Source organism: Salmo salar, chromosome ssa25, assembly GCF_905237065.1.
Source record: "Salmo salar chromosome ssa25, Ssal_v3.1, whole genome shotgun sequence".
NCBI lineage: Eukaryota > Metazoa > Chordata > Actinopteri > Salmoniformes > Salmonidae > Salmo > Salmo salar.
Window position 1 is genome coordinate 14,297,854 of NC_059466.1, and position 26,593 is coordinate 14,324,446.

The following is a 26,593-nucleotide window of genomic DNA, read 5'->3' on the forward strand; positions in this document are numbered from 1 at the left end:
CAATGTAAACACACCAGGAGGAGGGTAGCTGAAATGGGGGAACAAAAAACAACTCTCAACCTGCCAATCAACTCTAAAGCATTTGCTGTGCATCCTAGGTTTCTATGGTGACTAGTCTATTACTAGTATTTGGTATTCCCTTGGGTGCAATAAAGATAACATCTGCTATGTTATAGACTACCAGCCTCTTAGTAATTTAGATTTAAAAAAAATATTTAATACATTTTAAACCGTGACAGTGGAAGTCAAATGTCCATCACTTAGATGATTCTACGTTGCAGTGAGGTTGTAAACCGCAATCGGTGTTAGTATGCACCACACTACAGTCTCGTGTTAGACTATGCAATCTAAATCCATATTCGGCTAAAACTGCCATGGCAACGAAAGAGACTGAATGGGAAGTGGTTCTTTGCCGTGGGGGAATTCCTCAATTAAATTGAAATAGGCGGCCAACCATATCGTTTTTTGGTTCACTTGTGGTATTGGAGTCTCCTTGTGCGCATCGATGCTGTCTAGGCTCATTCTCCGTGGTAGGAGAATGCGTGTCCAGGAAATAACTGGAATGCTAATAAACTAAAGCCGTCTGCTTGGCTTTATTATATGGGAAGCTGACTGGAGTAATATGGAGCAGGATAACAGACAGCGACTAACTATACACAAGGAGAGGAAAAAATCGGACAGGTGTGCAGCCACCGTCCTGAGCTAATTTAAGGTAATTGCGAGGCCTTGTCAGAGCGCTCAAACAAAAGCACTGCGAGCGCGGGTTTAGTACAGAACGTGCGTTATATGGTGGAAAGGTAAGCGTGAACGAGGGACTGTTGCGTTGAAGCGTAATGATTGGAATCAAGTGATTTAGGAATAGGAAGTTGTGTGCTGCTGATTATGACATGAGATACTTAATTTATCGTCATCGTAGCCTACTCATGCGTGGATAGATATAAATAGCCCTAATGTTTTAGCCTATGTTTGTAATAGTGTGACTTACAGATGAACGCCTATATATATATATATATATATATATGCGGTTTAACCTTAATGCTGTAAGACTTTAGTTTTAATTTTCAAATGTTCTCCTCAGGCTTGTTGAATTAATGGGACACCAGAAATAAACACCCCAAAGGTAAATGCTAGACATTCTCATTTTCTAGCCATCATGTCTGACAGAGGAAAATAAAGCTACATTTATGACTTGCGGCATCCCCCAGCCGAATGAGCTATTGGATGGGGTGAAAAAATTCTACATAGGTGACATTCACACAGATATCACCCTACAATGTGCCACAGGACAAGTCTTTCACTGTCACAAGGCAGTTTTGTCAGCTCACCGCTCTTATTTTAAAGTCATGTTCACAGCTGACATGAAGGCACGGTCAAACAACCTCTTCAAACTGACTGGGATTGATTATGAACTTCTGAGTGCTTTGGTGAACTACATATACACTTCCAGGGTGAGCATCACTGAGACAAATGTACAGAGCCTGCTGGAGGCAGCAGACCTACAGTTAAACTCGGTGAAGACTGCTTGCAAGGACTTCCTTATACGCATCCTGGATGTGGACAACTGCCCGGGAATGCACTCTTTTGCTGTGCTGCACATCTGCCCTGAGTGGGAGGCACGAAGGGTAATGCTCATACAACAACAGGAGGAGTTCTTAGAGGTGGACTACGACAAGTTGAGTTCAGTCAATGTATGGAACGATGAAGTTCTCCTGGATGCTGTGGTCAAATGGCTCACCCATGACTTTCTTAACCGTGTTGATCACATTCAGAACCTACTTTGTTGTATCCATCTTGAGTTGGATGAGATGCACTTCAAGACTGCCCTGGATGTACAGAGACCATGCTTACTGGGCAATGAGGGAAAAGTAAGGTCATTTATTATCCACGCTTTGAAGACCAACTGCAAAGAGACTTCAACAAGCAGGAAAAAAACTGTAAAGCATGTATGTTATTGGAGGGAACTATTGGCATCCACTCTGAAGTCCACATATGGGATCCAATAAGCAACATATGGGTGCAAGGAAAATATATGACTGACCAGATGAGAGCTATATTTGTGACTGGGGTTTATAAAACAGACTATTGAAGTCCTCGACACAGTTTGGATTTATAATGGTGATTTCGATGAGTGGACAGTGGGATGCCCCATGATCACTGCCAGATACTACCACTGTTCTGTGGCTTGACATGGCTGTATCTATGCTATAGGAGGGTACAGAGTGGGAGCTATACAACTTGAGACTGAATTCTATGATCCCTTATAAAAAAATAATGATTCCCAACAGCCAACATGATTCAAAGTATGAAAACATAAATAGAACAACTATACAGAAAGGAGTTTGTTACAATGAGAAGACTCCTAGGCAAACATGTAAGCCTGTGTCGCTCTATTGCACTGTCATTGTGTCTTGAATTTGTCCGTTTTACATGGTTGTCTGGGCCACTGATTCTCAGCCATTGACCTGTAAATAATGATTTAAGTTATTCTGCACATTCAAATAACATGAAAAATATTTCACAGAGTACTAATGAAATCATTATTGTTTTGTCATGTGTTCCGCTGTTCACTCTTCTTGATAAAAGGCTTCTTCTTTCAAAGGTGTAGGAAATGCCACTTGTTGTGTCATAAATGGCACAATATTTGTGACTGGGGGCCACTATGGATCCAGAGGAGGCAGCACCTATGAAGAAATTCAGGCCTACAAGCCGGACATCAATGAGTGAATCATTGTCACAAAACTCCTCATCCAGGTATGACACATTTCAAAGGAAGTGGACATATATTTTCATTTGTATGGAATATATTTAGTCAGGAAATCATTGTCTTTATGCTTTCAGAGTATGGCCTGTTCTCTGAACAACAAGCTGTACTTGGGAGGACAGACTAGGATGAGATCCAGAGAGAGATGAGTGGAGGCAGTTGTCAATGATGGAGAGGATGGAGTGTGGTGCTGTAGTGATCAATGGCTACATCTATGTGACTGGGGGATATTCCTATTCAAAGGAGATGTGTCTGCAGAGCATTGAGAAGTATGACCCTGAGCTGGACACCTGGGAAGTTGTGGGAAACCTCCGCAGCCCAGCAAGCACACACGGCTGCATTTGGATTTATAGTGTGTTGTGTCTTTCAATGTACTTTTACAACAAACCTCAACTAAATCCCATAGATGCAAGTCCTTTGTGCCATACTGATCATGTGTGACAGGTGCTAAGAATCTTTATACAAAAACTTACATTATTTAGAGCATCTTTATAACCATTTGGCCAAAAACAAATGTTCAGTGACAAATGACTGCTGCTGGTTTAATATTACAAAAAGAGCACATCATTTTCAATCCACTTACATTGAATGGCTTCTAACACACTGGTTCTCATGCACTTTAACACTACCATTTGTGTACTTTTGTACTGGTTAACCTGATAAAGCACTGATATGCACAAATGCACCGTTTTTAAACAAATCTCTACACTTGAAGCACAAATGTCACCAGGAGGGTATCAACCTTACATCTGAATCTTAGGGTTTGGGATATGCACAATTAATCAGTTTTCCTTTGTGGAGACCTCGGATTCTGAATGTAAATGTTTTTTTTTTTTTACTAAAACAACTGTCCTGTGGCTGATTGATGCGGTTCATGCACCTGATTTTACTTGATAAATGTAACGTCCATCTACAAGATGATGCTCATAGATGTGGTGGTTGTATGTTCATTGATTTCGTAGAGTGTGATGTGTGAATTCTGCCTACTGCCCAAATATTTTCTAACAAATCAATTAACACGTGTAAATAGAAATACAATATTTACCAAAACCTTTGACCGTAAGGTACTTCCGCAGCAGTCAGTCAGGTGGCGCTGTAGTCCCGGGTGCAGTGCAGAAAGCAATTTGTTTTGGCCCTCAATGTTCTCCGTAGAACGTGCTTGCTTGCCAACGTGATTTAGCTGAGTGTGGTAGAAAGTCTTCTGAAGAACCAGCATCTCTGCAGGTAGAAGGTGAATTTATCACAGTAAGTAAATCTGTTACAATTTAACAGCGGTAGATATTCATATACAATGCATTTTAATTTGGAAAGAACAGTCCTATTGTATTTTTGAGGCCCGTGGAGAAAATAAGCAGTTGATCGCTAGTAAGCTAACGAGTTAGCACACAGTTCATGTAGCCAGAGAGGAAGAGGTGAAGCGAGATAATTTACTCCGCCCAAAATCGGTCCACGAAAATAAGACAACGAATTGAGGAATTCGTTGTAAATTGAATTTCTAATTTACTACGCGAGGCATATTTGATCAAATATAAGTTTCGTAGTGGTTAGGTTGTTAATAATCCAATGATCTAAGTGGTCGCACGTGGCATTTCGGCAACTTTGAAAAACGACTTTATATCGGAGGAGTGTGAACTATCTGCCCTCGTTGGCTAGAAACTACCCAGCTGATCTCGCCGCCTGCCTTCCTTCCATATTTGAGGACATGTATTTCCATTGTTTGAATTGTCACGCGACTATCTTGTCAATATAATAACATATTTGATGTAAGTACGCGTTGGCCTCACTAAACTGCATCATGGTGTAAACTGCTCTTTTAGGTCATGTACTTGTTTGAATTTAGAGGCTGTTACTGTAACTACTAGTAAACGAAAAGACTTCATACAGTATGTGCATTATATAATGCTTGGTACGCTGGGTAACATTACTGTCTTTAGCCAGGAGTGAAAACGTGGGTAACGCTTCGATCACAACGACAGTGACGTTGCATTTTGGTACACCAGAATTACATTAATTTCCAATGAAACGCTGCGTTTGCGTTGCAGTGCGTTGGGCATATGTTGGATTTATCGAACGTATGCGTCAAACTGTATGCGTAGACGGCTTGACAGAAATGGTAGTAGAAGGTGACTGTTGACCTTTTGTTGCGTACATAACTGACTTGCCTAGTTGAATAAAAATACATATCAAGATGATGCTGCGTACTATTTCTCGCAAATAAACAGCCAGTGTGTTTGAAGCTTAAGCAAAAGCTTTTGTCAATGCATACGTCTTGCGCATGCATGTCCGTTGTGTAATTAGCTGACATGGCTAGTAATTGTATCTAAAGCATTTCCCATTTGGTTAGAGTTGCTTATTGATTTGTCACATTTGGCTCTAATAATTGTCTTTGACTTATTTTTTTCAGACGCATCATGGCAGAAAATCAAGCAATGTCTGAAGTTGAGAAGAAGGTGGCACGACAGATTGAGGTATTTTGTCATAGCAAAATGTATTCTACTGTAGCTGTATAACCAAAGATGGTGGTATTATACTGACGGCTAACCTGGATAATGCTGGTCAGCCCTGATTGACATGTTTTTCTTTATCTTCAAAGTACTACTTTGGTGATCACAACCTTCCAAGAGACAAGTTCCTCAAAGAACAGTTGCAGCTCGATGATGGCTGGGTGACCCTGGAGACCATGCTAAAGTTTAACAGGTTTGTGCAATTTACTTTTATTTGCTCAATTGGAATTTGGGACTTGATTCAGCCTACATTGTTTTTTTTTTTTAGATGAGTTGCTTGCTTATAACATGATTACTAACTCTCCCTGCTATTTTCAGACTGAAATGCTTGACAACCGATCCCAACGTAATTGTTGAGTCTCTGAAAAAATCCAAGACTGGCCTTTTGGAAATGAGTGAGGATAAGACAAAAATCAGGAGAATTTCAAGCAAGCCTTTACCAGAACTGAACGACGAGTACAAAGATGCCCTCAAACACAAATCTGTGTACATTGTAAGTTGGATTTTCCAATATTTGAGATGTACCTGATTGAGATCTTACAGCTGTTTTGGAGCCCTGTGTCTGTTAAACATGTTCTATGATCTCCCAGAAAGGTTTTCCATTGGAGACAACGCTTGATGAAATTGAGGGGTGGCTGAAAGGGAAAGGCGACATAGAAAACATTCAGATGAGACGAAACTTGCAAAAGAACTTCAAGGTAATGTGGCAGGAGATATTTTTTTCCTGTTAAGATTTAACTGTTTGTAATAAAAACACACAGCATCTCCATCCATTTTTCAGGGCTCAGTGTTCCTGACTTTCGACACTGAAGAAGTATCAAAGCAGTTCCTTGGACGCACAGACACCAAATCGTTCAAAGAAAATGAAATGATTGTACTGTCAAGGTATGCGGAGGCTTAGCTACCATTGCCAAGTCTCTAAGATGACCTATTGATACTGGTGAAAAATATATATTAACTCTGCTCTTGTTTTCAGAGAGGACTACCATGCAAAGAAAGCAGAGGATAGAAAACAGTTCAAAGCGGAGGCAAAGGCAAAAGCTAAACAGTGAGCACATTACTGATACTTAATAATGTTCTTTTTGTCTTATGGTGAAGTAAATTGTGCAAAATTAACTGTTTTTATAGAGACAAGGACGAAAAACAAAAACATGCAGAGGAAGAGGAAATGGTAAGATCTCTGGAAGTGCTATACTAAATCATTGTATGTTTTGAAGGGGGTCGTCTATATTAGGACTAAACATTTTGAAACTGGCGTCTGTTCTTATTGGGCTAGTTTGTGTAGTACCCCCTCCAATTCAAGATGCTTTTTCTCCTATTTGTTCCTATTGAACAGGACCCTTCCCAAAACAGGGAGGTTTAAAGTTGCTCACTAGTGGTGCTCTGCTTTATTTTGCATTGTAGAAATCTCTGGACGAGCAGACCGGATGCCTGCTGAAGTTCTCAGGCAATCTTGACAGTGTTTCAAGAGAGGACTTTCACGAGGTGTTCTCAGGTCATGGTCAGATCAAATGGATTGATTTCATCAGGGGTGCCAAAGAGGCAAGAATTGCAATGTAATAAACTATTTGAACCACCCTTCAATTACACAAATTAAATCGGCATAGGAAATAATCATCAATTATTATTTTAAAGGGTACCATCCTCTTCAGAGTGAGTGCTAAGGAAGCTTTTGATAAGGCCAAAGAAGCAAATGGAGGAAACTTGAAAATTAAAGACAAGGATGTTACGTGGGAGGTGGTGGAGGGAGATGCTGAGCGGGAAACTCTGAAAAAGATCATTGAAGACCAACAGGAATCTCTCAACAAACAAAGAGGCAGAGGTAACTGTGATTTCAAGAGGGGGGGGGGAGCGGGGGTGTAATATTTCCTGTCTTATCTGATGGAACATTTCCTTTTGCTCTTTACAGGTGGCCGAAAATCAGGTGGGAGAGGGGGGAGAGGAGGACGAAGGGACAGGGGTGGACGTGATGGCAAATCACACTACCAAGGCAGAAAGACCAAATTTGATGATGGTGATAATGATGACGGTAAGAGCAGTTATGTTAATCATGCAGTATCATAGGATTCTGGTGAGACAAATGTCTCTACCAATCTTCAATGAGAAAGTAAACATTGGGACAATTGAATATCTAATATTTTCCTTTTAACTTCCATTTCTCCAATAGCACCTCCTAGTCCAAAGAAGCGAGCACTGGAAGGTGCGGGCAAAGATGCTGATGCTCCAGCTGCAAAGGTTGTCAAAACTCAGAATGGTTCTTAGAAATGAGATGTACTGCACATCTCAATGAAATATTGTATTTGAAAAGAAACTAACTGAAAACAGAACAACTTTATTCCATTCCAGTGGAGGCTTCATGAGAACTGTAGAAAGTCCACCTTGATGTCAACCTAGAAAAAATGTATAATGCAAGACTGGAAACGGTAAATTTCTACCCTGAACATATTTTTTTTGATGGGTTTGTCTTATTTAATTTGTTGACTGCGTCTGAACATATAATTTAATTTCAACAGGAGCGTATTATGCTTGTTAGTCGCCTCCATACAAAGACATGCATGTCAATAGAAAGTTGTTAATCAGTGCCATTAAATATTTCCTCAATTATTTTAATCGTGTATACTGTTGAATCCTAAAGCCCAGATCTTGTTTCTTCCTAATTTACTTTTGTGAATAGCCAATAAAATTAGATTTTTAAAAGTTCGATTCTCAGGAGAGTATTTAAAGCACTTGGCGTCAAGACTAATTTAGACTTTTGTCAACATTGCCCCTTAACAATTTAGATTTTTGTGGAACTTGTAGGATGCTGGCAAGTCATATCTTAGCTCTGTCAAGGAGAGAAACACGGGCAGGATTGATTTGTGTACTTGTTCGGCATTTGTTACCTGCTATTACTTCCAAGTTTTATTCCTGTCGCTTGCTTCTGTATGTGCTGAAATTTGGCAAAAAGAGAAATTGGACAACCACTTATGACAGAAGTTGATGGAGTAATACACCACGATTGAGTGTTCTGAAAACGTACATCTCGTGTTGATGTTTTGTGACAGGAAAACACTGTCTTTGCCATAGTTAAAGCGGTTCTCAAACTTTTTTTGGGGGGGGAGAAAGAAATCAAGGTTTCTCAACTGTTTAATTTGAAGTGAGAACTTGCCTTGGTTGTGTTTGGTACCAAACGGGGGATTCATTATCACAGCATTATATTCCTTGGCATATCCATGGGCTCTCAGGAAACGCATGTTACACTGGATCATGTCTTAGAATATCTCCAGTGTAATCGTCAATGTCAAACCCAACACACAAACTGTAAGAACAAGGCAAGTAGTTAGATAATACTCCAGTATAACTTTTCTTCAGCTTTTATTTTCTTACCCTGCATCAAGCATTGCTGCACCAATGTTAAGAACTCAGCATCCTGAATCTGCAACCAATTTGCCTTTGATGTTGTGGATTGTATAAAGCATATTTTATTTAACTAGACAAGTCAGTTAAGAAGAAATTGTTATTTACAATGACGGCCTGGCAAAAAGCCTCCTGCGGGGACGGGGTCCTGGGATGAAAAAAATATATAAATACAGGACAAAACACACATCACAACGAGAGACAACACTACAAAGAGACCTAAGACAACAGCATAGCAAGGCAGCAACACATGACACACAGCATGGTAGCAATACAACATAACATGGTACAAACATTATTGGGCAGTCAACAGCACAAAGGTCAAGAAGAAGGAAGCAATGCATCACACAAAGCAGCCACAACTGTCAGTAAGTGTCCATGATTGAGTCTTTGAATTAAGAGATTGAGAAAACTGCCAGTTTGACTGTTGCAGCTCGTTCCAGCTGCTAGCTGCAGCGAACTGAAATGAGAAGTGACCCAGGGATGTGTGTTTTGGGGACATTTAACAGAATGTGACTGGCAGAACGGGTGTACATGCTTATAGGAGAAATGTAAATTACTCTAAAGTTAGACAAAGCAATTTCAATTCCAATCTAAGAATTGTAATGCCAACGAATTGGGAAGAGCCAGTAGTGGAGGTTTTGGCAGATCTAAACGTAATGCCAATATGGATGCCTCTGAAGTTGACGTTACAGCTTGGCTAATGGGAAAACGCTGCCATACAGTGGATTCGAAAGTATTCAGACCCCTTTTTCCACATTTTGTTACCGCCTTATTTTAAAATGGATTCAATTGTTTTTTTCCCCCTCAATCTACACACTACCCCATAATGACAAAAAACAGGCAAATGTATTAAATGAAAAACCTAAATATTACATTTACATAAGTATTCAGACCCTTTACTCGGTAGTTTGTTGAAGCACCTTTGGCAGTGATTACAGCCTCGAGTCTTGGTTATGATGCAACAAGCTTAGCACACCTGGATTTGGGGAGTTACTCCTATTCTTCTGTGCAGATCCTCAAGCTCTGTCAGGTTGGATGAGGAGTGACGCTGCAGAGCTATTTTCAGATATCTCCAGAGATGTTCGATCAGGTTCAAGTCCGGGCTCTGGCTAGGCCACTCAAGAACATTCAGAGACTTGTTCCGAAGCCACTCCTGCGTTGTCTTGGCTGTGTGCTTAGGGTCGTTGGTACAAACAAAAAAAACGTTTAGTTACGAAAACCAAGCTATCATAAGTGCTTTTTACAGGCCTATTATGCATTTTGTATAAACAAATAGAATATTCTATAATTGTGGTACAACAAAGGTAAACTATTCTTGGAAGGTGTGCCCCAGTCTGAGGTCCTGGGCGCTCTGGAGCAAGATTTCAAGAATGATCAATGGAAACAGGGTGCACCTGAGCTAAATTTCAAGTATCATAGCAAAGAATCTGAATACTGAAGTAAATAAGATATTTCTGTTTATTATTTTGTATAAATTTGCAAAAATGTCTATACCTGTTTTTGCTTTGTCATTACAGGGTGTGTGTTTGAGATTTTTTATTTAATAAATTTTAGAATAAGGCTAATGTAACAAAATGTGGAAAAAGTCGAGGGGCCTAAATACTTTCTGAATGCGCTGTATATATTTCTACTAACCTGGGTCTTACTTTCTTTGTCCTCGATTGGGGAAAAAAGTGTATTTTAAATGTCTGTCCAGTTGCAGGTTGTTTAATCTCACGTTGGCAGATTGTGTGAAGACTGATAATCTGCCAGGATTGAATGGGATGTGTGAGATCCGTGCAGCATTAGTTCCGTTTTGGGGGTTTTCGTCACTGGTTATATGGCCATATCAGGGTGAAGGCGGTGATTAAAGTTCTTTGCGTGTGATCTCTAACACAGAGGTTAATCACGCAGTTGACCAAATTACGTGAGATTTTACTTCTGGGTTAACAGATCACAGGTGGTTCTACAACAAAAAATTAATTCAGAAAGATTAAATACACAATTTGTATCGAGTGAAATGCCTCTTGCATGTGTGTAGACAAAAGAAAGCGAGCGAGACGTTTTTCTCAGCCCAAAATCCGTCCACAGAAATAGGACCAAAAAGTGAGGAAATTTTGTATGGAGGTCAATAGCTAGGTTTCCATCCAATTGGCGACAGATTTCCATGTGAATATTCAAAAATCTGCATTAAAAGGTGCCAAACTGTGAAAATCATGTTTTTCATTAAATTGGTTATTTTGATGAAACCAGTTCATAGTAGGTTGACCCAGGTATGAAAAATGACAAGCTGGTACATTGACATAGTTGATCATAAAGTTACTGGTCCCTCCCTCCAGTTAAGAGCACTGGGCCAGTAACTGAAAGGTTGCTGGTTCGAATCCCTGAGCAGACTAGTTGAAATCTGTTTGTGCAAGGCACTTAACCCCAATGGCTCCTGTAAATTGCTCTGGATAAGATTGTCTGCTAAATTACTAAAATGTAATGTAAAATGCTTGGATTCAGGAGGCAGGCATTACTTCTGGCTTTATGCAATGTCACGTAAAGCCGGACATTTTATACACCAATGGTAGCGTCTTATAAGCTTAACTACACTGAACAAAAATATAAAGTGTTGGTCCCATGTTTCATGAGCTGAAATAAAAGATCCTAGAAATGTTCCATACACACAAAAAGCTTTGCAAATTTGGTGCACAAATTTGTTTACATCCCTGTTAGTGAACATTTCTCCTTTGCCAAGACAATCTATCCACCTGACAGGTGTGGCATATCAAGAAGCTGATTACACAGGTGCACCTTGTGCTGGGGACAATATAAGATCACTGAAATGTGCAGTTGTCACAAAACACAATGCCACAGATGTCTCAAGTTGAGGGAGAGTGCAATTGGCATTCTCTACCATAAGCCACCTCTGTCCTTTTAGAGAATCTGGCAGTATGTCTAAACAGACACAACCGCAGACCATGTCTATGGCGTCATGTGGGCGAGAGGTTTTTGATGTCAGTGTTGTGAACAGACTGCCCATGGTGGTGGTGGAGTTATGGTATGGGCAGGCATAAGCTACGGACAACAAACATAAGTGTATTTTATCGATGGCAATTTTAATGCATATAGATACCATGACGCCATCCTGAGGACCATTGTCGTGCCATTCATCCGCCGCCATCAACTAATGTTTCGGCATGATAATGCACAGCCTTCTGTAGCAAGGATCTGTACACAATTCCTGGAAGCTGAAAATGTCCCAGTTCGACGTATACGACAGCGTATTCCAGTTCCCGCCAATAAATAATTACTGATAGACATTTTAGGAAATGTAACATCTACTCTGCCTGCACAGCTTCCCAGGCAACCACTGCAGCAGAAATGCTGCGATACAAAATCACTTTTCCCGGGGGGGGGGGGGGGGGGAGAAATGCTGTGAAGACAGACCCGACATGAGTACCTAAAAAACACATTGTAAAATAAGTAGATCACTACATCAACAAATGTGATAGCATCATAACTAAGAACAGTAAATAAAAGGAAATTAAATTCACTACCCATTTAAAATATTTCCCTTTTCAAAAACATTACAGGCTACATACATCTCCTCTTCAATGAGGTCAGCCTTGATCCAGAGCCGTATGTGGGGAAGCTGTGCGAGTTGTCTGTCCTTAGGAAAGTTTGCACAAGCATTTCGCTACATTCGCAATAACATCTGCTAACCATGTGTATGTGACCAATAAAATTTGATTTGATATCAGACACAGCAGCTATACACAATTGCACTCATCTCCCGTCCAAATGCTTGAAAAAAAAAAACACCAAAGTAAAAAAAATGCTATATCATATCAAGTAAAAGTGAATTAGGCTTTAGGAAATGCAACCAACTACGGAGATTGATGGGGAGCGAGAGGTAGAAGCATGAGCGGGTATGAAAGTCGGAGCTCTAGAAATATGCCCGAGTTTCCGACTTGGAATTGCAAGTTGGATGACCGTTTAAAAGATTTTTCCCAGTCGGAGCTGGGTTGAGCTACTCCAGGTAATGACGTTGATTTGACGTCATATGGCTGGCTGAGTCTACCTTTTAACTTTAACAAACACACATTTGTAATGGCATAGTTTTAGTGGGCCACCTGTATTGATTAATGTGGAGCGGTCATACGTGCAATGGAAGGGCTGGTTGGAAATTGTTCAAGAAAAATCTTCGGTTGTTCAAAGGAAACTTTCTAACTCTGTTTCATATTGGCTGGATAGCGAACGTTGACCTGCTAGGCATCAATGTCGATATCCCTATCGGAACATCAACAGCTAACAAGCGTAGCTTGCACTTGATAGCTTTTTTTTTTTTTTCATTAAACAGTAACATGCAAAACACAAAACAGAACAGCCAGAGGGATTCCACAAAGATAGAGATTTTTTTTATTACAAATCCACATTATATCAATGCAAATACAGACATGTAGCGAATAAATGGACATTTTGTTTTGTATACGTTTTAATGATTCTAAACAGTTTTCCAAATCAGATAAAATGAAGAAAAGGGGCTTTTACTTCATAAATTGATTTGTGTATGAAAAATGTTCCTAATAAAATAAAGAAATGTCTGACATACTCACTTTCAATTGTGGATTCAATGTAGTAAAATAATGTCAAAATTTGATATTTCAATGGTTGTATGCATTTTGTTGCCAAGATATAGTTTTACATCAGTCCAGAACACTTCTCCAACACTGTGTTTTTGCATTTTTTAAACCAAATTGAACGTTTCATTATTTATTTGAGACTAAATAGATTTTAATTATGTATTATATTAAGTGTTAATTGTTCATTCAGTATTGCTGTAGTTGTCATTATTACAAATATATATATATATATATAAAAATAGGCCAATTAATCGGTAAAGGCTTTTTTTTGGGTCATCCAATAATTGGTATCAGTGTTGAAAAATCATAAATCGGTTGACCTCTAGTTATCACCCACATGTCAATTCTTGATTGTAGAGAACGATCTCTATTACTCCATGTGTATTGTTTCTCTCCAGGGGTTTTAACTCTCCATTGGTCAATTAAGTCCAGGCTTTGGCAGAAATTCACCAATTTGTTCACACCAATGTTAGGCCTATGGGGCAATCTATCAGTCTCATTAGAATAAACCATATTAAAATCTCCACCAACTATGATCTGACTGGATGGATATTTTCTCAGAAGTAAGTTATTTGGAGGACTAAAACAGTATACATTCCACAACGCAAATGTCCATGTGGTTGAAAAATGTCCCTTTGAAATTGTGTGCTAAAATTGCAACCTCAGCTCAATGATTAGTCCCGTGGGCCAAAAAAATTTCCCTGCCCCACTGATTTTTCAAAAGAATTGTCCTCTTTCCATGAATGTGTTTCTTGAACGAATACAAGATCTGCGTTGCAGTCCTTACAAAACCAAAAAAAAACTTTCTCTTCAACAAGTTTCGTATCCCCTGGCATTGATTATATGGACTTCAAGTCCATATAAACAGAATAGTAAGAAAAATCCTATGCAATCTCAACTCTACCCTCTCTATAAAAAGTTGCTTCATATATGTATATCAGAAGTCTTAACTTGTAAACCATAACACCACAATTCAAAACTAGAACGCTCAGTTTGCTGTGGGGAAGGGGCTACCTTGTGTAACAGTGTAGGTTCCGTCCCTCTCTTCGCCCCTACCTGGGCTCGAACCAGGGACCCTTGCACACATCAACAACTGACACCTACGAAGCATCGTTACCCATCGCGCCACATGAAACGCTATTAGCGCGCACCACCGCTAACTAACTAGCCATTTCACATCGGTTACACTTGTAAACCTACCGGCAGAACAAATCACCCCAGTTGTATTTCTTTTCAGTCGGCGAAGAAGGCTCGGATTCCCCTGTAGTATCCACCCTTTCCTTGATGTTCTGCCATTTGGATGAGAGGCCACAACTTTGCTTTTGCTGCAGTCAGGTCCTCACCGAATCTAAATTATCTCTTTCAGAAAGGCGCTTTCCTTTGCTTTCTTCCAAACGGCATCTCTCGCTGTGCGAAAACGCAAACTGGATGATGACCGAGCGGCTGCCGATGGCATCTCGTTTCATCCCAATACGATGAGCGACATCCACAGCCATATATCAATCGGCGAAGTCCGGTGCCACACGGTTACAAATGTCTCTTACTATGCGCTTCACATTCTCACCCTGGTCCTCCGGGACACCATAAAGCCGTAGCCCCCACCTTCTCCCGTATCGCTCTGCTTCCGATAAGCGTTCTTGCATGTCGGCGATGGTCTTCTTCTGTGGAGTGCATTTATCATAAGTAGCAGTGTTTGCAAGTTTAAGCTATTCGATACTTTTGTATGCATGATTCAGAGGTCAATGATTTTTGTGTGTTTTCGCGTATCATTTCCTCGTGACCATCGGCTCTTTCGTTTATCTTTGCAGAGACATAATCGATTTTGTTGACCTGTAGTTCGCGCAAAGACAATGTGTCTTTTTGGGTGCGGGACTATTGACTGGATTTTCAGAATCAACTGAATGTCCAAATTCCTAAATTTCTTCTCCGGGGTAGTCGGTGGCGTTTTTTCTCCGGTGTATGACAGGTCAGCGAGCAACTGCCGTCTCCTCCCTTTGCTCTTTCGCACATTTTGTTCTTCCATTTTGTCAAGTTTCAGATCAAATTAGCGGTCTACTGAGCGTTGTTCTCTATTGTGTTTACTATAAGCCAAGTTTTGTTACATTTAAGTAAATTTGAGAGGGGTTAAGTTTACTCGGAACAAGCTAAAATCCTCGTCTGCACTCGGTAGCTGCTGCCTGTAAATGGAATCCCATAGGTTTTATTTTTTTACCTTCTGCTGACCAAGTTTGAGCTGGACTTTTAGCAACAAAAGCAGCAACTCACAGCACACCCATCGTCAGAGCCACGGGGAGCATGTAGAGACAGAGTAACACTTCCGCATTAGTGGCGTCTCAATGAAAACAATCCGAAGTGAAACGGACGCTACGAAAAACTGTACCACTATGAACATCGAGTTTTTGCAATACAAGATATGCATAACATTTTCGTATTCTAAACTTAGTCCACTAGTTACTGCCACCATAAAGAGTGTGTTGTTATTTCAAGCACTGGAATCTTCTCTAGTAGGATTACTGTAATCGTGGGTTCTGACATTGTCACGGTTGATCAGCTGCCTACGGGACAGCAGTAGCCGAGACTACGACACAGTTAGTCACTTGCCAAACTTGGTGCTGATTGGCAATGAAGTCGCAGGCCAATGTGGTTGATTGACTCCTATGGAACCAACTGAACACTATAGACGCTGAACACAACTCAACACAATGATATTATCGAAATGTATCGCGAGAAATCACGAGAACGTACCAACAAGACAACAAAAATAAATTTGTGGAAAACAAGCAGAGTGAATGATGGCGGGGTCGCTGGTACGCCGGGACAAGAAATCTACTGCTGCCCATTTAAAGGCAGATCTTAATTGGACTGACAACAGCTCTGGTGTCCGACAACTTCAAGAACTACTTGATTGTGTTCTTAATCCAGAAAAGCCAGCGGCAGACACAGAAGCCCTTGACTGGTGTAAATGTCTAATAGCAGGAGGAGAAGGTTTCGAAGAGTTCTGCAAAATGGTCCGGTCCTATGACAACGCTACTTTATGTGGCTTGGTTTGGACAGCCAATTTTGTGGCATACCGCTGTCGGACCTGTGGCATTTCTCCTTGCATGTCACTTTGTGCAGAATGTTTTAATAACGGCGATCACACAGGCCATGATTTCAACATGTTCAGGAGCCAGGCTGGCGGGGCCTGTGACTGTGGAGACAGTAATGTCATGCGAGAGACTGGGTAAGTCTTTAGGAGCGTTAGCTGGCTGATAGCTAGCTAGCTAACTAGATTGTAAGTGACAATTTCTAATTAATTGACGAGGCTTAATACGTGGCATTATTTGACTGCAACTGACATTACCATTTCCCCCCCATTTTTAATAATGTGGTATGGCGAGCTAACTACGTTGGCTAACTAACTAGGCTGTTAATGATGATGGCTAGCTTGCGGGCTAACAGCTAGCTAGCAAAGTTCTACTTGGGAGTATCAATTTGTAAAATATTTAACAGTGCGGTTTTGAAAGGTCCCTGCCTTTTTTATAATTGTACTGACATGTCTGTTGTCACTGAGCATGCCATTGTTGTGCTTGATAAACCATTCACTATTAGATTTAGCTACACAACGTAAGATCAAGTGCTGTCTTTATGGGGCACTAGTTACAGTAATTTGGCTAATTAACAGAACATAAGAGGATAGACGCAACCCCAGCAATCTAGTCAAGTGCACAGCGCTTTGAACAATCGCTCTGAACCAGACGGCTGTTTTTTCTGTTGTAGGGTAGATAACTCCCGCACTGGCCCCTTTTGTGAAAGGTTTGCATTTTATATTCCAGTAAATGTAAATGCTGTACTATTGAAATTAACTAATTTCTACAAGGCTTCTAGGATAATGACACATTTTCTAAGCAGAATAACTTAATCAGTTCTTGTGACATGTCATTTCTTCTGTGATCCTTAATCAACAACTTTTGAGTTTACTTTTCTGCTGTTATTTTGTTTGATGGCATAACAGTTTGTTCAAGGCAGCCAAATATACTAATAGCCTATATTAAAATGCACATTTTGCACTTTCAAAGGAAGATCGAATATACTGCTAGTGTTCATTAGATAGGTTGTTGAGTAATTGTTCCCCAATACTTACATTTATTTTGGGTACTTCTAAAATCAAGATATATGCATGTGTGTTGTTCTCTCAGATTTTGCAATCGGCATCGGTTAAGAACCGGGGAGAATGTCCCCACAGTCCCCAGAGACTTACTACTGATGTCAGAGATGGTCCTGCCTCGCTTCATCTTCTGTATCATACAGTACCTAAGGGATGGATACACTGAACCAGGTGAGGAAAAACAGCATATCTCTGTCTACAGGATATCCCATTTTTTTTAAATTTAACTAGGCAAGTCAGTTAAGAACAAATTCCTATTTACAATAACAGCCTAGCGGGGAACAGTGGGTTAACTGCCTTGTTCAGGAGCAGACCGACATTTTTCTTCGATCCAGCAACCTTTTGGTTACTGGCCCAACGCTCTAACCACTAGGCTACCTGCCGCCCCATGGTCTAAAAGCACCTTTCATAGCCGATTGCAAATAAACAGCCCTCAGATCAAAATATTTTGAGAAATCTTGTTCTTTTACAACTTTATCTTATGTAGGTCATTCTGTTTGTTTTCATGAGCCTATCTGACACACTTCATCACTTTTATCTTATCTTGCTCTCAGACACATCAACTGAGAGGGACCTACAGAAGGTCTTACAGCAGCTGGAACCCCAGATCTCCTTCTTAGAAGAACTTACGAAGATGGGTGGGGCAATGAGAACTGTACTGACAAAGATCCTAACGAATCAGCAAATATTCAAGGACCTGAGCATGGGTAAATATGTCTGTTTCTACTCTCTCATTCAGCCCTTGGTTTAATGTTATTCTGACCATTGGTGGGGAAAATGATCAAAATGATAGTTAATCAGTATTGCAGAACTCTACTGAAGTTGGGCTATTAATGCTTTAATACTTCACGTATGGCATTGGTGTGATGCTAATGAATGTCTAATTAGTTAAAAAAATATGTCATATGTAAATATGCCCTGTAGGTCAAGAGGAGAATATATATGCAAAAAAGAACTACGAGAAGTACCTGTCAGCGCTGAAGAACTCAGGCCTGGTGTCTGTGGAGGAGAAGGCCCAGTCTGGGGCTGCAGAGCCCACTATCGGGGCTGAGGCAGGGGCTGGCGCAGGGGCTCTGGGCTTACTGGGTAAGACCTCATCCCCTCTTTAGGAGTTGGAGCTCAAAATAAGTCAAAAATATCATCTTATTTATTTATTATGGAAACCTAATGGAAGTAATGTTTCTCAATGACTCATTAAACAAGGGAATAATCAGCTAATAGCTGCTTTCTGTCTCTGCTCTGTTTTCCTTAGGAGCTGAAGCACCAGCCAGCCCTGATGAGTCCAATAAAGAGGTATGTGAATACGGTATCAGAATAGTTAGTCTCGCTCCTCAGTATTGAAATATAGATAGTTGTTATATTACTTCCTGTTGTCTTTTTAAAGGAGGATCAAGATGGGGGGCAATCTGTTGGACAGAGAAAGAGAGTTAAACTTAGTAGCACTGCCAAAGGTAATTCGCATAACCTGCCTAACATTCTATGTAATGATGAATAATCCACAGATACTTTATGTGAAGGTCTGCATTACCATGAGACCAGTCAGTTGTGTTATTTTCTTAGATCCATCCATTATGGACTCTCTGAAACACAAATGTTTTCTGGAGGAGTTGCTGTTTTGGACAATAAAGTATGAGTTTCCTCAGAAGATGGTTACTTTTCTACTGAACATGCTGCCAGATCAAGACTACAAGGTATGTTTAATTAGGTTAAGTGTAGTCCATAGATATTCTAATTCCTAAGCTTTATGGTGTATTGGCACTGCTGCATTCTTGCTTAGAGAAGCTGTTACAACAGCAAATGCATCAAATCACCCGCTTATCATCCTTTTGTAGATCACCTTCACGAAAACATTTGTTCAACATTATGCGTTCATTATGAAGACACTGATGAAAAGCCAGGAGTCAGATACCATGTCCAACCGCATCGTGCATATCAGTGTACAGCTGTTCAGCAATGAGGAGCTAGCACGTCACGTCACCGAGGAGTGTCAACTCCTAGACATCATGGTTACTGTCCTCCTCTACATGATGGAGAGTTGCCTTATCAAAAGTGAACTTCAAGGTGAGCTATGTTTGAATGGCCATACCGATGAGTGGATTGTTTCATTCATGAATCTAGTGGGCTTCTCGCACTACTGAGCCTCGTGTCCTCTCCCTCTTCTCCTTGTTTTCAGATGAAGAGAACAGCCGCCATGTTGTGGTCAACTGCAGCGAGCCTCTGCTGAAGAACAACACTTACTGGCCTTTAGTTAGCGATTTTATTAATATTCTCTCACACCAAAGTGTAGCAAAAAAATTCCTGGAGGACCACTCACTGCTCATGCTGTGGATGAGCTTTGTGTCCTTCTTTCAAGGTAATTCCTTGTGGATTTAAGAATATGAATAGCAGTGGTGATGCTTCAGTATTTTCCTCAGTCATTGTCCCAGGTAGAGTAGCTGGTGTGATTTGTAGTGTATTCGTTATCTATGTGAGTCATATACTATCACCTGTCTCTGTTAATATATCTGCTTAGTCATATGATGCAATGTTAGACCTCTGGGATTCTCTTCTATTGGTTAGTCACTGCTTTTTTGTTGTTGTTGTTGGTCCCTATTTCCTGTAGCTCAGTAAGCATTTAAGGTCTACACCTGTTGTATTTGTCACACGTGACAAATAAAATCTGATTTGATTTAAAATGGATGTTATGTCACATCCAACTTAACTTTTACACTGCCTGACCAAAAGAGAATAATGGTGCATGTCTCTATTAGAATTATAGTCTGAGCAGCACTCCTACCATGTGTCTACCAAAACCCTAAAAATAACCCCTAGCCTCAGATACTGTGGACTGGAGTATCCGCTTACTGAGGAAAGGTGCATAGAGCAGAGTGCCACTATGTTATTTTATGCGTGTAGACTGCTCTGCCCTTAAGTACATTCTTACAGATTCATCTGGATGTCAACAAAGATGTTTGACAGGTTCACCTGCCTTTTGTCTTTGTGTCCCTTAAGCGTCTTTCAGTGAACAAAACCACTGTAATAATGCTTCATGTTACGTGATGACTTGGTGAATGAAACCACTGTAATAATGCTTCGTGTTACGTGATGACTAACCATGAAAGCACTCCTGTGGTCCTGTAGGTATGAACTTGAATAAGCGGGAGTTGAGTGAGCACGTGGAGTTTGAGTCCCAGACGTACTATGCAGCATTTGCGGCAGAGTTGGAGGCCTGCGCACAACCAATGTGGGGTCTCCTCACACACTGCAAAGTCAAAGTGAGTCCAATATCCCTTGAATTTTTTATTTTTTTATCAGTGCGGATCACGTTGTAGCTATTTGACGTTCCAGTAATATGCACGGAAACCGTTAGGAAAATGATTACACTATGAATAATTGTTTATTTGCAGGAGACACAGGAATACACCAAGACGGTGGTGCGTTACTGCTTGGACACTCTGCAAATCTGGTTTGATGCCATTGGCTTTGTGGATGAGGTAACTCAGCAAATATGCACAACAGTCAGGATGCATTTGTAAACCAACATTTTCCTTTAGTGTTTATATCTGGTCTCTGTTTCTGTGTAGCCTGCTCCAAATCAAGTGACCTTTCACCTGCCGCTGCACCGTTACTACGCCATGTTCCTAAGCAAGGTGTGGTAGATCTACAACCCTTTAAGTTCTGGTGCTTTAAGCCCTCTTTGTAGTGAGTTGACTGTGTCTATTGTCTCATAGGCAGTGAAGTGCCAGGGGCTTGACCTGGACAGTCTCCTCCCACACCAAGAGATGCTCATGAAGATCATGGTCCATCCACTCCAGATTCAGGTATTGCACCGGTACAGGCCATTACACATGTCTTTGCAATGTCTTGACAATGGCTCAAATATCAGAACAGGTTGTGTGGTGAATAACGTCACACAATGTCTGAAAAGGAAAGGCTGATTAGTACCCGAACGGTTGTTAGTGTCTTATAAATATGATAAGGAGGAGGTGACTGGCTATTTAAAGGGTTCCTATGTGACTACTCTGGAGATGACCTTAATGTGTTGTCGTGATGTGACTACCATTAATGTGATGAATGCTATTCATAGAATAATTACCTCCTACGTTTAATTTTTTTCAAATTAATCATGTAACAATTCATTAGTAATTTGGGGCACCAAGGGGAAAGTTTATTTAATGAGTTACCGTTTCCTTAATTAGCTCAAGAATATATCAATATCATACCAGTCATCAATGAATCATTTCCTCATATCAGTCTGTGAACGTCGCATAATCCTTGGATATCTGCACGAACCTTAGCCTAAGTGATGAATCAGCGATACACAAATTGGCTGAATAATTTATTTACTAACTAAACAATCACAGAATTACATAAACACACACAAGGTCTAGGTTATATTGATTACTAACATAATGCATATGAAAAGTCCCTAGTGGACTAACCCGATATGACGGCTTGTTACACAGTGGAAAGGGGGTGGGGAAAGATTATGAGCGGGAGAGACAAAGAGCGTGGACTTATCGTACATACATGTGGAAGCTATGCTCTTGGGAATATGAACACTGCACATGAACGACCGCTCATTCCAAAATAATTGCAATGCATATACAGTTGGAGTCAGAATTTTACATACACTTAGGTTGGAGTCATGTAACTCGTTTTTCAACCACTCCACAAATTTCTTGTTAACAAACTATAGTTTTAGCAAGTCGGTTAGGACATCTACTTTGTGCATGACACAAGTAATTTTTCCAACAATTGTTTACATACAGATTATTTCACTTATAATTCGCTATCACAATTCCAGTGGGTCAGAAGTTTACATTCACTAAGTTGACTGCCTTTAAACGGCTTGGAAAATTCCAGAAAATGTCATGGCTTTAGAAGCTTCTGATAGGCTAATTGACATAATTTGAGTCAATTGGAGGTGTACCTGTGGATGTATTTCAAGGCCTACCTTCAAACTCAGTGCCTCTTTGCTTGACATCATGGAAAAATCAAAATAAATCATCTAAGACTTCAGAAAAAGTTGCTGGTTCATCCTTGGGAGCAATTTCCAAATACCTGAAGGTACCACATTCATCTGTACAAACAATAGTACGCAAGTATAAACACCATGGGATCAGGAAGGAGACGCGTTCTGTCTCCTAGAGATGAACGTAATTTGGTGCGAGAAGTGCAAATCAATCCCAGAACAACAGCAAAGGACCTTGTGAAGATGCTGGAGGAAACGGGTACAAAAGTATCTATATCCACAGTAAAACGAGTCCCATATCGACATAACCTGAAAGGCCACTCAGCAAGGAAGAAGCCACTGCTCCAAAACCGCCATTAAAAAAAGCCAGACTACGGTTTGCAACTGCACATGGGGACAAAGATTGTACTTTTTGGAGAAATGTCCTCTGGTCTGATGATACAAAAATAGAACTGTTTGGCCATAATGACCATCGTTATGTTTGGAGGAAAAAGGAAGGCTTGCAAGCCGAAGAACACCATCCCAACCGCGAAGCACGGGGGTGGCAGCATCATGTTGTTGGGGTGCTTTTCTGCAGGAGTGCACTTCACAGAATAGATGGCATCATGAGGAGGGAAATTATGTGGATATATTGAAGCAACATCTCAAGACATCAGTCAGGAAGTTAAAGCTTGGTTGCAAATGGGTCTTCCAAATGGACAATGACCCAAGCATACTTCCAAAGTAGTGGCAAAATGGCTTAAGGACAACAAAGTCAAGGTATTGGAGTGGCCATCACAAAGCCCTGACCTCAATCCTATAGAAAACTTGTGAGCGGAACTGAAAAAGCATGTGCGAGCAAGGAGGCCTACAAACCTGACTCGGTTACACCAGCTCTGTCAGGAGGAATGGGCCAAAATTCACCCAACTTGTGGAAAGCTACCCTAAACATTTGACCCAAATTAAACAATTTAAAGGCAATGCTACACTCAATTAGTATTTGGTATGTACATTTCTGACCCACTGGGAATGTGATGAAAGAAATAAAAGCTGAAATTATTCTGACATTTCACATTCTTAAAATAGTGGTGATCCTAACAGACCTTAGACAGGGAACTTTTACTAGGATTAAATGTTTATACTGAGTTTAAATGAATTCGGCTAAGGTGTATGTAAACTTCCGACTTCAACTGTATTTACGTGTGGATGTTTCTGTTGAACTCGATCCGTCTATGGGAAGTGGTTAAATGTAAGTCTCTGTTTGTCCACCAAAGGTCACAATGTCCTTGTTAGACTGGGTACATCAGGTGTGTACCACGTGGTGTTCAAAGGGATCTGTGTTTCCCTATGTTCGTTAGAATAGATACCTCAGAGGTACCTATGATGGTGAGAGGAATTTGTCTGTCCATCTTCTTGGGCAATTGTCCTAGACTACTTTACATGCAGAGCTGCAGACTGCATGTTTTAATCTAGTCTTCACCTTTGTCACTCTTCGAGAGTTTCAGACGGTCTTACTATTTTCTGGTCTTGTACATTTTAACCATTTCCAGCCGCGTAGCCACCGCTCCACGCTGTCTGGCCTTGTACGTTTAGCTATGAGTCCTTTTTAAGTACACTGGTCAGAAAGGCTGTGTCAACATGATGGAACCATGTCTGTGCTCATGTGGGCAGGGTTATTGACTTGGCCCAGGTTTATATGAAAAGCCATTATCTCATTTAGAAGGCTAAAATCACATTTCTATCTTTTCAAAAGTATTCTTATACTTTAATCTTTTTTTTTTATTTTTAAATTTTTTACAACATTTAGTATCAAACCTGATCACTAAAACATGTACAATTTCAGAGTTATCTTGTTATACATTTTTCTGCAAGGTATTTATGATCCGGTTAAGTCACAACCCCCCCCCCCCGCCGCCATGGGTCTGGCTATCTTTGATCCTCACCAAGGAGAGGGAGCACTGTAGAGCTGATCCACTGTAACCTGATCGTTTGGACACAGTCATGACAGTGTGTTCAATGTACTTTGCACAGCAGGGATGGGAAACTTTGATAGGAGTGGGGGCCACAATCTGAACTTGTCATGAGGGGCCGCAGTGGCTTGAGAGTCCACATACACACGTTCATTACCATGCATGCAGTCAGTTGGCCCTAGCTTTTTGGGGTCCCTAAGTGAAATTCTGTTGGACACCTACAACCTTGCAAGCAAAACATTTTAGCGGCTCCCCTCTTGACAACGGAGAGAATAAAAAAACGTTTAGTTCATTTCCTGCAATTTTGCCATGGAGCATAGAGAACATGTAGCATTTGTAAAGTAAGTTTGCTGCAATAATACACATTTTGCCATGGGGCGGATAGAAACATTTGCTGGGCTGTCCACGCCACTCTCTGTAGCGCCATGCAATCGAGGGCGGTGCGGTTGCCATACCAAGCCGTGATGCAGCCAGTCAAGATGCTGTCAATGGTGCAGCTGTAGAAATGAGGGCCCATTCAAAATCTTTTCAATCTCCTTCACGACGTGTGTGTGTGCACCATGTTAAGTCCTTAGTGATTTGGACACTGAGGAACTTGACGCTCTCGACCTGCTCCACTGGGAAGAGTTTGAGGGAGAGGTTGTTGTCCTGTTGGCTGTCTCATTGTCGCTGGTGATCAGGCCTAACACTGTTGTCAGCTAACTTGATTGTGTTGGAGTCGCACATTTGTGGGTGAACAGGGACTACAGAATGGGACTAAGCACACCCCTGTGGGGCCCCAGTGTTGAGGGTCAGCGTGGCTGAGCTGGTGTTGCCTACCCTCACCACCTGGGGTCGGCCCATCAGGAAGTCCCGGATCCAGTTGCAGAGGGAGGTGTCCAGTCCCAAGGGGACTATGGTGTTGAGCGCTTAGCTGTAGTCACATTCTCAAAAGGCCGGCATTTTATGTTTGTGTTTTCTTGTAGGCGAGCCTATCAGAGATTCACAGTAACATGTGGGTAAGAAATGGTCTCCAGATCAAAGGACAGGCTATGACCTACGTGCAGTCTCACTTCTGCAACTCCATGATCGATCCAGACATCTTTCTGCTCCAGGTAAAGACTACTTACCTACTCCTGGTGATCACAACATTATGGACTGTTATGAATGCCATATACTCCATTGTATAATTTTTCTTCCTAATCTGTCGACAGGTGTGTGCGTCAAGGCTTGATCCCGACTACTTCATCTCTTCAGTGTTCGAGAGGTATAGTCTGAGCTGTTGTAAAAGTCCTTGCAGTTTGTCATTTTTCGCTGAACTTGATTGACAACTCCAGTTTTGAAAGTCAAGATGTAACAAAACAGAATTTAATAGCAGTAACTAGGGCTGTGGCGGTCAGGACATTTTGTCAGCCGGTTATTGTCATGCAAATTCAAATCAAACTTTATTTGCCACATGCGCCGAATACAACAAGTGTAGACTTTACCGTGAAATGCTTACTTACAAGCCCTTAACCAACAGTGCCGTTCAAGAAGAATTGTCCGGTGGCGATTTTTATGAATTGTTTAGCAGTCTAATGGCTTGGGGGTAGAAGCTGTTGAGGAGCCTTTTGGTCCTAGACTCCAATACCGCTTGCCGTGCGATAGCAGAGAAAACGATCTATAACTTGGGTGACTTGAGTCTCTGGCAATTTTGTCCCTGACACCGCCTATTATATACATTTGAAGTCGGAAGTTTACATACACCTTAGCCAAATGCATTTAAACTCCGTTTTTCACAATTCCTGACATTTAATCCTAGTAAAAATTCCCTGTTTTAGGTCAGTTAGGATCACCACTTTATTTTAAGAATGTGAAATGTCATAATAATAGTAGAGTGATTTATTTCAGCTTTTATTTCTTTCATCACATTCCCAGTGGGTCAGAAGTTTACATACACTCAATTAGTATTTGGTAGCATTGGCTTTAAATTGTTTAACTTGGGTCAAATGTTTAGGGTAGCTTCCCACAATAAGTTGGGTGAATTTTGGCCCATTCCTCCTGACAGAGCTGGTGTAACTGAGTCAGGTTTCTAGGCCTTCTTGCTCGCACATGCTTTTTCCGTTCTGCCCACACATTTTTTGAAGGATTGAGGTCAGGGCTTTGTGATGGCCACTCCAATACCTTGACTTTGTTGTCCTTAAGCCATTTTGCCACAACTTTGGAAGTATGCTTGGGGTCATTGTCCATTTTGGAAGACCCATTTGCGACCAAGCTTTAACTTCCTGACTGATGTTGCTTCAATATATCCACA

The 26,593-nt window shown here is 40.8% G+C and overlaps 3 protein-coding genes across 8 annotated transcripts in view; all 3 read left to right on the top strand.

Moving 5' to 3' along the window:
• The first annotated feature begins 1,101 nt into the window (after window positions 1-1,101).
• LOC106586214 (kelch-like protein 23) lies at window positions 1,102-2,136 on the top strand. The gene has a single exon (XM_014173233.2). It carries the CDS (start codon window positions 1,185-1,187, stop codon window positions 2,001-2,003), a length of 819 nt encoding a protein of 272 aa, XP_014028708.1. The 5' UTR covers window positions 1,102-1,184; the 3' UTR covers window positions 2,004-2,136.
• A 1,729-nt stretch (window positions 2,137-3,865) lies between these two features.
• LOC106586213 (lupus La protein homolog B) lies at window positions 3,866-7,875 on the top strand. Its single transcript, XM_014173232.2, has 12 exons — window positions 3,866-4,006; window positions 5,166-5,229; window positions 5,355-5,458; window positions 5,584-5,758; window positions 5,856-5,963; window positions 6,047-6,150; window positions 6,242-6,313; window positions 6,394-6,436; window positions 6,670-6,807; window positions 6,901-7,087; window positions 7,175-7,294; window positions 7,433-7,875. Exons 2-12 carry the CDS (start codon window positions 5,173-5,175, stop codon window positions 7,525-7,527), a joined length of 1,203 nt encoding a protein of 400 aa, XP_014028707.1. The 5' UTR covers window positions 3,866-4,006; window positions 5,166-5,172; the 3' UTR covers window positions 7,528-7,875.
• Window positions 7,876-14,919: 7,044 nt separating this feature from the next.
• The window catches only part of ubr3 (ubiquitin protein ligase E3 component n-recognin 3), a 48,622-nt gene continuing 36,948 nt past the window's right edge, over window positions 14,920-26,593 (top strand). For 4 of the 6 annotated variants that reach the window (XM_014173234.2, XM_014173235.2, XM_014173236.2 and 1 more), the window contains exons 1-15: window positions 14,923-16,494; window positions 17,450-17,589; window positions 17,973-18,125; window positions 18,343-18,504; window positions 18,671-18,711; window positions 18,803-18,869; window positions 18,979-19,109; window positions 19,251-19,479; window positions 19,592-19,771; window positions 20,539-20,672; window positions 20,805-20,891; window positions 20,982-21,047; window positions 21,129-21,218; window positions 25,287-25,415; window positions 25,515-25,567. In XM_014173234.2, the coding sequence (XP_014028709.2) occupies window positions 16,061-16,494; window positions 17,450-17,589; window positions 17,973-18,125; window positions 18,343-18,504; window positions 18,671-18,711; window positions 18,803-18,869; window positions 18,979-19,109; window positions 19,251-19,479; window positions 19,592-19,771; window positions 20,539-20,672; window positions 20,805-20,891; window positions 20,982-21,047; window positions 21,129-21,218; window positions 25,287-25,415; window positions 25,515-25,567 (2,096 nt within the window). In that variant the 5' untranslated portion in view covers window positions 14,923-16,060. Of the gene's footprint in view, window positions 16,495-17,449; window positions 17,590-17,972; window positions 18,126-18,342; window positions 18,505-18,670; window positions 18,712-18,802; window positions 18,870-18,978; window positions 19,110-19,250; window positions 19,480-19,591; window positions 19,772-20,538; window positions 20,673-20,804; window positions 20,892-20,981; window positions 21,048-21,128; window positions 21,219-25,286; window positions 25,416-25,514; window positions 25,568-26,593 lie in introns of all 6 variants that reach the window. The other 2 variants (XR_001324147.2, XM_014173238.2) reach the window with 1 other exon arrangement.